The sequence below is a fragment of the Diplotaxodon limnothrissa genome, linkage group LG20, assembly GCF_057381915.1.
Source record: "Diplotaxodon limnothrissa isolate DT_005_m linkage group LG20, D_limnothrissa_male_GT1.1, whole genome shotgun sequence".
NCBI classification, from domain to species: Eukaryota; Metazoa; Chordata; class Actinopteri; order Cichliformes; family Cichlidae; genus Diplotaxodon; species Diplotaxodon limnothrissa.
In genome coordinates, this window is record NC_140615.1 from 29,330,704 (window position 1) to 29,344,035 (window position 13,332).

The following is a 13,332-nucleotide window of genomic DNA, read 5'->3' on the forward strand; positions in this document are numbered from 1 at the left end:
AGACATTGCGGTGTGTTTTCACAGTGAGGTCATTGTTGTAGTTGGGAAATAACCACGGCTCAGATTTGTAATGTGCTCCATTCAATGGTTCTGCAGATCTATTAAAACCTGTTCATGATGTGAGGACTAAAGGTACTGTTCACACTCAGGACTTTACTGTTTTCCTCAAACAGTGCTGAACCCAGCAGGGCTGCACCCATAACAGCCCTTCATAAAGATCACGTGACCAACAGCTGACACATCAAACAGCTGAACTTTTTTTTACTTTACTATTGTTTTTGTTATGATTTGTAATAAACACTGACAACTTCCCCAAAAGTTCAAAATCTATATAAGGACATTTTCATACATTCAATTTATTTATACATCACAACAACAGTCGCCTCAAGGTGCTTTATATTGTAAGGTAGATCCTACAATAATACATACAGAGAAAAACCCAACAATCACATGACCCCCTATGAGCAAGCACTTTGGCGACAGTGGGAAGGAAAAACTCCCTTTTAACAGGAAGAAACCTCCGGCAGAACTAGGCTCAGGGAGGGGCGGGGCCATCTGCTGTGATTGGTTGGGGTGAGAGAAGGAAGACAGGATAAAGACATGCATACAACATGCAGTGTCACATTTGTCCTCCACAGTATCATCTTAATAACACTTTAGGTGTTATTACATAAACGAAGCTGAATGACTTGCTCATCCAACCATTTCCGCATAGTCTCCTTTGTGGAGCAACACCCCTCCAGGCACCACCTGCAGCTGTACTATATTTCCTCCACAGTGACTCTCCATCATGAATTTTTCGGTGGGGAAGAGGAGGAAAAGACAGGCAGCCAGGTGAAGAGTGGCTGTGCTGGAAACACGTGGTTACGATGTAACATGCACATGCTGTGGAACTGCTCAGGTCGTTTGTGTCTCACCTCTAAACCTCGTGCACATATGAAGAGATTCACTCGTTGTGCATTGCTTTAATCGACAGTTGGTCACCAGAGGATAGCCCAGGCTTCGGTTGCCTAGGCAACCCACTAATGTGTTTTCTACTCCCTCTTATTATTGGCTCACATTTCAGTCGCTTCAATCGCTCGACTCCCATTTGTGAAAAGTTTATGTCAGGATCCACCCACGTCGTATTTCCAGCATCTTAATACTGTCACAATACTACCTTAATACTGTCACAATTCTACCATACTACTGTCACAATACTACCATACTACTGTCACAATACTACCTTAATACTATCACAATACTACCTTAATACTATCACAATACTACCTTAATACTGTCACAATTCTACCATACTACTGTCACAATACTACCTTAATACTATCACAATACTACCTTAATACTACCTTAATACTGTCACAATTCTACCATACTACTGTCACAATACTACCATACTACTGTCACAATACTACCTTAATACTATCACAATACTACCTTAATACTATCACAATACTACCTTAATACTGTCACAATTCTACCATACTACTGTCACAATACTACCATACTACTGTCACAATACTACCTTAATACTATCACAATACTACCTTAATACTACCTTAATACTATCACAATACTACCATACTACTGTCACAATTCTACCATACTACTGTCACAATACTACCTTAATACTATCACAATACTACCTTAATACTATCACAATACTACCTTAATACTACCTTAATACTGTCACAATACTACCTTAATACTATCACAATACTACCTTAATACTATCACAATACTACCATAATACTATCATAACACAATAATATTTTATTATTGATTAAATAACATCAAACGGGGCTTTTGAGTCAAGGTGCATGTTTTCTTTTGATATAATGAAGACCAGCAAGAAATGCTCTTTTTTAAAATTTGCATAACGTTCATATTGAGAGTATTTGATGTAACGTCTGTTCATAAATGTTCTCGCTCTGTTTCCAGGTTATTTCTAGTGATCGAGTATGTGAACGGTGGGGATTTGATGTTTCATATGCAACGACAAAGGAAGCTCCCGGAAGAGCACGCAAGGTAAACCTCCAGATGTACGCCAGCTTCCAGGCATTATCCACATAAAATATGGTCCCTGTCCACAATGTGAGAATCTTTAGAGGGTACATGATGTTTAGGTGTACTCCCACATGTGCATTATGAACAGGTCGCATGTTTGAATGAAGACTGAGCAGCAGCTGATTCAGTCTGAGGTGGTAAATGAGGCCTCTGTGATAGCAGGATGACACTGAAGTGGGTACACTTGATTTTGGTTACACTGACATGACACAGAAAACCCATTTGTACAATTGTGAACAATTTTGGGGTAAACGACTTCCAGAAGGGTCAAACCATTGTATCTGCATCCCTGGAGCGGAGCAAGTTCAGGGACAGCATAACCTATATTTTCACGTAGCCTCAGTTTACACGCAGGAAATCATGAGGGCTGCTCTGGCGATACAGCCATGTGTACGTGCAGCATTGGGCCGGTTCAACGCACGGCTGTGCAGAGCGGGCAGACTCATGTTCAGCTGTTTTTGTGAAAAGTGTTGTGAGTATTAGACGTCAGAGCCCTCAGGTAGGAGCTGCATGCCTGAACCACACCAGATCAGCGGTTTTCAGGACGGTCTACAGATTCATACTGGGTGTGTCTTCTTTTAAACACATATGTTTGAAGATATGCTTCATAGGATGCTTTAACAGGTCTCAACACTTTTACCCTCCTTTTAAAATATAATGAGCACCCATAATTCATTGTGGCTGTCTACTCGCGGGGCGCTCCAGCTGCGTCTCTGATAAATAGCGGATCAAAGGCTGTGTAATTTACAGAGGCACCGTTGGACCCCTATCAGCTCATGCAATCTGGATTGTGGAGGCAGTGGCTGTATATATGCAAAGCAGCATGTTAGTTACTCATAATGATGGTACATATTCATGAGCAGCGCTCTTAGAGAGAGAGCCCTGCCACATTCCCCCACGCCGTGGGGGAGGCGGGCTGGTGGGCAGGGGATTGTGCTGCTGATAGGCCATAGCTTCCATCAGTCTGATGGCAACAAAGAAACAACAGCGTACAATGGAGGCTGTCACCGTGAAAATGTGGGGGAGCGACGTGGGATTTCTCCACTGCAGTCTTTTGCCTCAGTGTTTCACAGATTTATAGCAGCAGACAGCGAGAGGCTTGTCAGGTTTAATGAAGGCTTATCTCCTAGAGACAGAATACACACAACCTACACATGGAGAGAAAACATTTGACTGACTCACCGAAGAAGCACTCCAAGTACATCTAATGATGGCCCAAACTACAAAGGCTTTATAGACTAGCTGTCATAACAATAGCCATAGTAGAAGAAGAAATGTTTGGCACGAGGAACATGGTCTCTTTAATGTCTGTTACTTTGTGTGGACCCAGGAGTCAAAGCGTATCAGAGTATTGCAGGTGCTTTGACACATGCTGACCTGTTAGGAGCCGTGGCCTCAGAGAGGAGTGATGGTACTGACAGACCTCCGTCTGACAGGGAATAAACTACACCTGTGAAGTGGGCCTTCATGTACACACAGCTGGAGATACGGCCACTACACAGTGGCTTTGCTTTTGCATGAAACGCACACACACTTTGCAAATGTGACGCACAAATTCAGTTACGTCCCAGTCCAGGGTGTCCTCTCACCCAGTGACAGCTATCAGTAGTAAACAGTAGTGTTTACAAAGCCCACTGTAACACGGCTGGAGGTGTTATCGATGGCTTCTTTAGATTTCTAAGAACTCTGGCAGCAGCTGAGTAAATTATATGCAAGGAACGAGGACAGAGGCCACGTGGGGACGTCCTTCTCTGGGAACTGTAAACTGTACTTATCTGTCCCAGGCTCTGTTTGGAGCATGACACCAACATTTAGCCAGAGCTATAAAAACCAGTTTTCATTAGTTCTATAAGACAAACAAAGAGTCCTGCAGCAGATGCTGAGTCCCACTGACGTCCACAGCTGTTGGGAGGACATGTCTTACATTTCTGCAGAGGTGAACACTGCCTGCTGCAGATTTGAACCTGCTGGACTTTTGTTGGTCTTTCAGCTTTTTAAAGTTTCAACCAAAACTAATGAGTGTTTGTGTCTTCAAGGCCAAATCTTCACAATTCCTACATTATAAGAAAAAAGGAGAACAATAAAAATCCCAACAACTAATCAGAAACAGGAAGAGAAACAGTCATTTAGTCAGGTTAGATATAGCACCGCAGGCATTAGTGCACTGAGGGCCGTTTTGCATTGACCTGGCCCCAAAACACACACAGGTTAGAAATCTAACAACCTTCCTGCTGCGTCTCTTATTTTTGTAAAGTAAATGTGTGGATGCTATCAGGCTTTGGAGAGCGTTTACATGCGCCCTCCAACCCCGTGGTTCACGGGTAGCTTCTGTAAATGTAACACAAACGCTCGACAGCATCACAAGCAGATGCTGGAGAACGATTCTGAACGATTGAGACGAGTCACTCTTAGTCACGGTCTGTAAACATCGATTTGCGTTGTCACTAAATCCATGCAGCTGTGCAGGAAGGATTTGAACATGTTCTCATGTGCGAGTGGAAATGTTCACCTCTCATCTCGTCACAGATTCTATGCTGCTGAAATCTGCATCGCTTTGAACTTCCTACATGAAAAGGGCATCATCTACCGTGATCTGAAGCTGGACAACGTGCTCTTGGACCACGAGGGACACATCAAGCTCACAGACTACGGCATGTGCAAGGTAACAGAGTGCGGGCAGCTGTAGCATTATCAATAATGCATTAGGTCAGTATTGACTGGAAGGTCTAGCGCGCTCTTGTTGATCTCTCCAAACGCTGCTGTCTTCTACTTCTTAGGAGGGGATCAGACCAGGTGATACCACCAGTACTTTCTGTGGCACTCCAAACTACATAGCGCCTGAGATCCTGAGAGGAGAAGACTATGGTGAGTACAGGAGCAGTGTAAAGGGTTACACTTTGACAGTCCTACTAAATCAAGCCATTCACAGACCATTACAAACTAATATGTGCTGCCTAACAACATTTCATGTTATACATGTGAATGTGTTTAATTGGTCCAAATGTGCTCCTGTGCTACCTTATTAAGTAACATCATAAAAACATATATGTATGTATATGATACAGCAGTAACTCCTGCATGTGTGACATTTTCTGTGTGTCTTTAAATCTCTTTCTAACGTTAGCCGTGTGTCAGCCTGTCCACACTGCAGTATGTCGTGTTGTGTGTCTGTACATGTGCGGAGCCATGTAGTGTACCAAACACCACAGAGACCTGACCTCTGTTCTCAGCTCTGGTTTGTAGCTTATTGATCACATGTCACATCCAGTCTGAATGTGATGTCATGTTCATCCCAGGCTTCAGCGTGGACTGGTGGGCTTTGGGCGTGCTGATGTTTGAGATGATGGCTGGAAGGTCCCCGTTCGACATCATCACTGACAATCCTGACATGAACACAGAGGAGTACCTCTTTCAGGGTGAGCCAGACCAATGATCAATACTGACTGTTAGACTCAAGCCTGTTGTTTAAGGAGATATCACTGATCATCATCAATAATGACTCAGTCTACAGATTACAGGGAGCTTTTACAGGTCGAGGAAATCTAATCTGCACTTTGGCTTTTTGAATTCTTTCGACTTAATGACTCCAAAATAAAAAAGGGCTGGGTGAGTTTGAATATTATAATATAGTGAAATGAACAGGATTGATGCCCTGCTGCAAACATGTGCACTGATGTGTGTGAACGACCCACACAGAGAGCCATTGTTGTGGTTCCAGCTCTCCTCTTATGTTCGCCGCTGTGTCGTAGCCCGGAGCCGGCTCTCTCCGTGGCTTCCTCCACTGACGCAGGCCGGAGACCACGCCCCTTACACAACGTGTGCAATCACACTGAGGCTACTGTAGAGGTTCATGAGCATGTTTGCTAACACGCTGTGTCATAATCAGGAGGTGTAAATCTGATGGACGGCGGTTACTTTTAAAGCGTCATGAAACAAAACGAGCGGGGGTGCAGTTTTATCTGAAAATGAAGATCTCATCATCTGTTAGAAGAAAATGAGTAAGGTGCACATCCTGTTCATTGGTAAAAGTCAGGGCACACGAGAGCTTCCTCCTGTAGCTGCTCACAGTCATTTACAGTTTGAGTCTAAATCTGCAGCTTTTTGTTTTGACGTCCGTTAAACTCCGTTCTAAATCATTTCTAACTGAAACTGTGTGAGGGAAGAAGATCTATATGTTTCTATCAAGCTGTGCTCAAACTGGCACTGGGTAACAAATCAAAACCAGTGCAGCACACACAAAACACCAAGAGAAGCTGCAGTCAGACATGTTTTCATGCAGTTTAGATGCAAATGATAGAACTGCATTCATGTTAAAGTAATCTTCCATCCATCATAATCTTATTTACAGTGTTTCAGGTTGTGATTTTTATCTCTTGAAGAGGTGTTAGTTACTTCCCTCCGATGCTCACACCTGATTGCATTTCTCTTCCTATAAGGATAAGGATGCACAAATTCAGCCTTTCCAAGCGGAACAAAAGGATTAGCATTCAGAGAGCGACATTCTTCTATACATCACAGTGTCATCATCCAGCAGTGCAGTAAAGCTGTAGCAAACACACATTCCCGACAGAGTAAACAACAAGTTCTTTGCACGTTTTCAGACGTGTGAGTCCTCATTTTACATATATATGTATATGTGTATATATTTATATATATATATCTCACTACATCGTAAACCTGTTCCTCACACTGGTACCTGCTCACATTCTCAGCATCACGTTGCTGCTTTCACTCTTCTTCATGGCCTGCAGCATGTTTGCAGTGCTCATTAGTAGAACTGAAGTACACACAATGACAGCACTCAGAATACCCACTGCTTGTTACTGAACTGTGCACAACTTAAACTTTTGTGCGTAATGAAGCGATCCACAGTCAGTCTGGTCATTAATCTTCGCATGCAGACAGAGCAGAGTGCTTCATCATGGTGGAGTTTTAGCAGATCTTTACAGTGTCCCAGATCTTGAACTCAGTGACAAGTAGAAGAAGTAGAAGTCAGCAGAAAATAACCTTGGTGTGATCACATGTTTATAATAGAGAAACGTCAGGAACTTCTACTTGCATGTGTTTCCTCGAGCCATATGGTCTCTTTACATAGCACGAAGCCACCCAGACTGTCCTCTGTGACAGAAATTCCTCCATACTACACATTGTGTCAAAGGAGCATAGTGCGGCACCACAGCTAGCATCTGTCACCGTCCTCCTGGCGGCCTTACCGGTACAGCAGCAGGTTCCTGGATCAATGCCTGCCAATGGAAACCAACCCTTCACTATAGGAGCTCCCAGCCATATGCCGCCGAGCTAGACTGAGCCAGGCCTTACTCTGGGTATCTGTGCACCTCATGCTAACCCTGGAGCTTTAGACACTCAGAAACATTTGATTCAGGAATCAGCCACAAGGCTGTATTCACAGCTAACATGTACAAGAACTGAATGTAATGGTTAAATCTAAACCTCAGACACGTGTAACGTAAAGCTTGCTCTGTACTTTTAAAGCTGAAGTGAAAATAAAATGGGCTAATACAGCAGACTATCTGTCTGTTAAAACTGGCCAATGGCAGCCACCCCCCATGTCAGTTTGGCTCCAGCTGGCATTCATCAGCCGTCTCAACTCACTGTTTTCTAGCAATATCTGAAATTTTTTCAGCAGAACCAACGCAGACAACAGAGAGAATTTACTGGGCTTTCTCCTTTACACTGAAAGGAGGCGTCATGGTTTAAGACTGGCTTCAGAAAGACAACTGTGTATACCAACAGGATAGCAACAATAAATTTAAAAAAAATAAAATAAAATAAAATATATATATATATATAAGTGATAAATGATGTAGTTTACCTTCATGATATAACAACAGTTTCTGTCTGAAGAAACAAAACCAAGTAAACACGTCCATGTTTGAAGCAGGTCGGCTGCCAAGATTAAAAGATTATTAATATGTAAACACAGTGACAGAGAGATCAATCAGGCACAACATTATGAGCACTGACAGATGAGGTGAACAACACTGATTATCTCTCTGTTGTGTCTCTGATATGTTACTGGGAGCAATTGAACATTTTCCCAGAAGTTTGATTCTGTTCATCTGGACGTTCTCAGTGGGACAAACGTTTCCTCATCATCAGGTGACTTCTTCAGTCTCAGCTGACTGCAGCTTTCCAGCCTTATAAACAGCACATTTGCACAATGACTGAAACCAGCCCACTGATTAACAATGGGCTGGGAGGTCAGTTTATGATCATTAATATGCAAATTGATCAAAGCCCACTGATCAATGTCCATGAGTCCCATTCACACAGAGTTGGGGAATGGCTGCAGTCACAGCATTGTAAGATGGTGACAGATGTACCCCTCCTCGATTCAGAGATGGTCTTTCCCTTTTCATGTAATTGGCCTCCTTCTTAAAAAATGACATAAACCAGAAATGTTTATTGTTGGTAACATTTATAATTCTTTCTAGTTATTCAACAAATCATGAAAAGGTCAGCACCAGCAATTATTTGATTTTGCTGACATGTTTTGTTTGTCTTAGCTCCGTGGTTGCCAGGGAGACCACGAGCTGGTTTACTCCTAGTGTCGTTTCCAAGCCTCGATAAATATGGAGGGTTGCATCAGGCAGGGCACCCTGCCAAAGCAAACACGTCTGCCATCAGAAATGACATTTGCATCCCTGGAGTAAAGAGTGCCGCTGATGCTGTTGGCCAGCAGTGTGCCAGTGGGTAGGTGCTACTATTGGCTTTGAATGCTCGGCACACTGATACCCATGTTGACTTTGGTGAAATGGCCCAATCAGGTCCATGCTAATTTGCTCAGATGGACCCTCCACCTGTAAAGGCTGCAGTGGCATTCAGGTCAGGATGCTCACAACGACCCCTGAATGTGCAGCCAATGAAACTGGCCCGTTATTCTTGCCAAGGTTTTGTCATTAACGTTGGCATAATGATTGCGTTGTAATGAGTTTTCCCACTAGCAACTGGGAGTTCTCCTCTCTCTAAGTGTCATGACTCACCTGATACTACCTGTCTGATTGTTTCTACTACAGCTGACCATCAACTTTAATCACCTGGTCAAAGGCACAGCACCACACAGCAGTATCAGATAAATAAGACTTTATTTTATAGATGCACAACAGGACAACTTTCATTTCTCACATCAGATCTGCAGTTCAGAGCATCAGCACATCTCAAGGTCAACTTTACTGTCAGTTCTGTAATATCTACACAGGATAAGCTCCTTAAAGGCTCTGCTGTTGTGATTCTGTGCTGCATAAATAAAACTTGAGTTAAGTGGAACATCGAGCTAGTAAAATACCCGTCTTTCTAGTCACAAAACACATCTCTCCTCTTTTTCTGTTTGCCTTGTCCTGGGTGCAGATGTCTTTTGGGTTTAAGAGAAACTGGATCTCAGACGGTGAGTGTTCACGCACACTGGGTTAAAATAATAATAAAATGGGTGAATAGCATGTTTAAAAAGGAGCTGTGATGCAGTTCTTCATCTCTGGATTTGGGTTTTGAGGGAGAAACTGTTTTTACTGCATTTTGTTCTTGTTAGCTGTGGGAGTCTCAAGGCTATTAGTAGACCACAAAAAGTGTGAGAGAGAGAATAGAACAGTGTCCTCTGCATCTCCGCCCTTTCTCTGCCTCCCACGCAGCAGACACAGTCACCCACAGGCAGGTTGGACTGTGAATCATTCTCCCTCCTCACGATTGTCCTTTTAATTCACTCGCTCTCTCTTTTGTTGCCGTCCTTCTTTTTGCCAACAGTTATTCTCGAGAAGCCCATTCGGATCCCAAGGTCTCTGTCGGTGAAAGCTGCCGGCGTGCTCAAGGGCTTTCTAAACAAGGTGAGACAGTCCCTCCCATAAGCACCCTCTCCTCCTGCGTGCACTCTGCTGCTCACTGTGTGGGATTATGGCCCAGAGCATGGGCTATGTTACAATGTAGGCCTCAGTGTTTAGTTCTGAGTGGACAGTTGTGCCTCTGTTATTTTAGTATTTACACAGTACAACTCAGTTACCCAACAAAGGATATGTGGTAATCCACTCGAGGGTTTCTTGGCACCGGGGTCAGGACCGTGCTGGATCACTCGACTTGGAAGAACAACAACACAGACTGCTACTCCTGGCAGACTGGTTGTTTCTTATCATTGAAAGTGGACGATAAAGAGCGTGAAAGTGACACAGTAATCAGATTACTGCTGGGATAAGCAGCACTTTCTCACATGTAACACTGACAGGAACTAGTTCACCTCAGACCCACTCTGATGAGGGAAACTTCCAGCATGATTTCATTTAGAGAGCTGCCTCCACAGAAGCAGCACACACGATAACAGTGAAAGCACCAAAATACAAGCTGAACTATTCACACGACGTCTTTGGACCAGGCTGCTGCTGCTGCTGCTGCTTAAAGGCAGGCACCTCTGTCAGGCCAAGAAAACTTTCGTCCATGTGTGAAACTGAATGTAGTGACCTAATTTCACATGCTTTTTAAGAACAGCATCATGTCTGTGCACTAAGTACAAGGCTAAAGCCAGGAGTGAAAGCAGGCACACCACAGACCCAGTGGCAGTCTGGCCTGAGGCTGACACATAGTGACAGACAGTCACGCTCACATTCACACCTGCAGGCAATTTAGAATCTCCCATTAACCTTTTCCTTTTAGCCAGAGCACTCAGCAGCAGCACGTGCAACCTCCACGCAGGAAAGAAGGCCTCGGATAAAACCACAGCTGTTTCAGCACAGCTTTACCTTATTTAATAAGTTAGGATGGGGTTAGCTTACCATAACTGCAGCAGGGTCTTATATATTAACATGGATACAGGAATTTGTCTGTTTTTTAAAGAAGTGATATTTAAAATGATTGTGTTAGCAGAGTGTGCTAGTTCACAATGGAAAATTCAATTCAGTTTTATTTATACATCATCAAATTGCAACAACAGTTGCCTTACTTTATATTGTAAGGTAGAACCTACAATAATACACACAGAGAAAAACCCAACAATCATATGACCCCCTATGAGCAAGCACTTTGGTGACAGTGGGAAGGAAAAACTCCCTTTTAACAGGAAGAAACCTCCGGCAGAACCAGGCTCAGGGAGGGGCGGGGCCATCTGCTGCGATTGGTTGAGGTGAGAGAAGGAAGACAGGATAAAGGCATGCTGTGGAAGAGAGACAGATTAATAACAAGCATGATTCAGTTCACGGTAAACTGGTCAAGCATAACCCTGGATGACCATGCTTTATAAATGCAGACCATTCATCATCTACTCTGTATAAAAGCTCATCTGAGCGCCATGTTGTTACTCACAGTTTATTTTGACATATTTGACCATCTTTGATAAAAGCTAATTCTCTTGTGACCAGAGTCAGGAGTGTACACACCAATCAGCTGAAGAGCCAGGTGCTCCACTGCAAACGTCCAGACAAGATCCCTACTCAGCATTTATTGTTTGAACCTGAGATGCTTTGGTTGCAGTGATGCAGAATAGCAGAAATAAATGTGTTGTAAGCACATGAAACTTTCATTTGGTACAAGCAGCACTGTGGACTACAAGTAAGAGTTGATGACTGTAGTTTCCCCCTCTGCTGTGATTGGATAGCTGGATAAAAAGTGTCCGTGATGGATGCATCACTTTACTGTGGGATATTTAGACAACGAGAAAAACCACGTGCACAGGAGGCAAAGGTGTCTTTGGTTAAAGACCAGGTTACAGAACAATGACCGTTACTGCATTTGAGCCTGTGGTTTAATTTTTCCACGTCCTGTTTAAACCTCTGTATGTCACCTGCATGATTGTTGTGATGAGCAGAGCACAGGGAGGCTGTGCCACATGTACACATACCTTTGTAGTACTTAATGAAATTCTTGTTGTTGTCCTCAAGACAGTCATTTCATGTATAGTTCAACATTTGAATGATAATAAAACATAATAATTGGTCTTTTTCATCACGCTCCTGGCCGTTCTTACAGTATGTGTACTACAGCAGCTTCTGTTGATGTTCCTGACCAGCTGTTTTGGCTCCAACAGGATCCCAAGGAGCGGCTGGGTTGTCAGGTCCAGACAGGCTTCACAGACATCAAGTCCCACACGTTTTTCCGCAGTATAGACTGGGAACAGGTAAGAACTGAAGTCTGAGTGAAAACGCATCGTTGTGTATTAAAGTTATTTCATCTTAAACACAACATACACACTGCAGTCTCACTATGATTTCCAAATGCATGGGCTTGGAAAGGAGCAGTAAGGGAACAAATCTACTCGGTTACTGCAGTCTTCTATTAAATCTCCTGCTTCGGCTATCATCAGCATTTTTAACTGATTTTACATAAAGTCATTGTATGGAGCTCTTGGACAACTGCTGGTAAAGATGTTTTTACTGGTTTGCAGCTTGTCTCACTCTCTGCCTTTGGTTTCAGATCAGTTCCTGAGATGGTTAAGAAAACAGTTTTCTCAAGATCAATATAATCAATACTGTTCTTCCATCTCAGAGCTGTAATGTGAAATGTTATATAAAAGTACTACAGTCACCCAGCCACATGGAGGTGACAAGCCAGTGTACTCCGAGTGCCAAGGTCTGATGATATGGGACCGTGAAGAATGAGATTCCTTTACCGGATCATTTGGGATCCAAGTTAACAACAACTGTGTGTGGTGCTGGGAGAAGCATGGACGTGAGGATAGGGACTGTGTCACACAGACACGACCATGACTTGTTGAGTGTTGTTAGTGTGTGTGCTCAAGCTCAGCGTCAGAAGAGAAAGAGGAATACTGGGGTGGATGAAACGGTGGAGAGAGGTGATTTAAGCAACTAACTATAAGCACTATATAAAACTGACTTGAATTGATTGGAGCAGACTTCAGTGGACACCCCCAAACAATCACAGCAGATGGCCCCGCCCCTCCTGTGCCTGATTCTGCCAGAGGTTTCTTCCTGTTAAAAGGGAGTTTTTCCTTCCCACTGTCACCAAAGTGCTTTCTCATAGGGGGTCATATGATTGTTGGGTTTTTCTCTGTATGTGTTATCGTACGATCTACTGTACAATATAAAGTACCTCGAGGCGACTGTTGTTGTGATTTGGCGCTGTGTAAACAAAATAGAATAGAATTACATGTATGTGAAGGAAACAGAGGTGATGAGGAGGTTTCTGCTTGTGGAGAGAAATGGAGACAGACAGATGATAGTAGACAAAAAGGACAGAAACAGCTGCAGTAAACACACATTTGAAGAAGAGGGGGAACAATAAATGACTTATAAGGGTGGAGGAAGGTGCACACAG

General features: G+C 43.3%; 1 protein-coding gene across 1 annotated transcript in view; it reads left to right on the forward strand.

Moving 5' to 3' along the window:
* Positions 1–13,332, forward strand: part of LOC146611146 (protein kinase C zeta type-like) — a 52,488-nt gene that overhangs the window by 22,865 nt on the left and 16,291 nt on the right. Inside the window, exons 8-13 of the mRNA XM_085344379.1 lie at positions 1,939–2,025; positions 4,591–4,726; positions 4,842–4,929; positions 5,361–5,480; positions 9,823–9,902; positions 12,086–12,175. Of these exons, the coding sequence (XP_085200505.1) occupies positions 1,939–2,025; positions 4,591–4,726; positions 4,842–4,929; positions 5,361–5,480; positions 9,823–9,902; positions 12,086–12,175 (601 nt within the window). The remainder of the gene's footprint in view (positions 1–1,938; positions 2,026–4,590; positions 4,727–4,841; positions 4,930–5,360; positions 5,481–9,822; positions 9,903–12,085; positions 12,176–13,332) is intronic.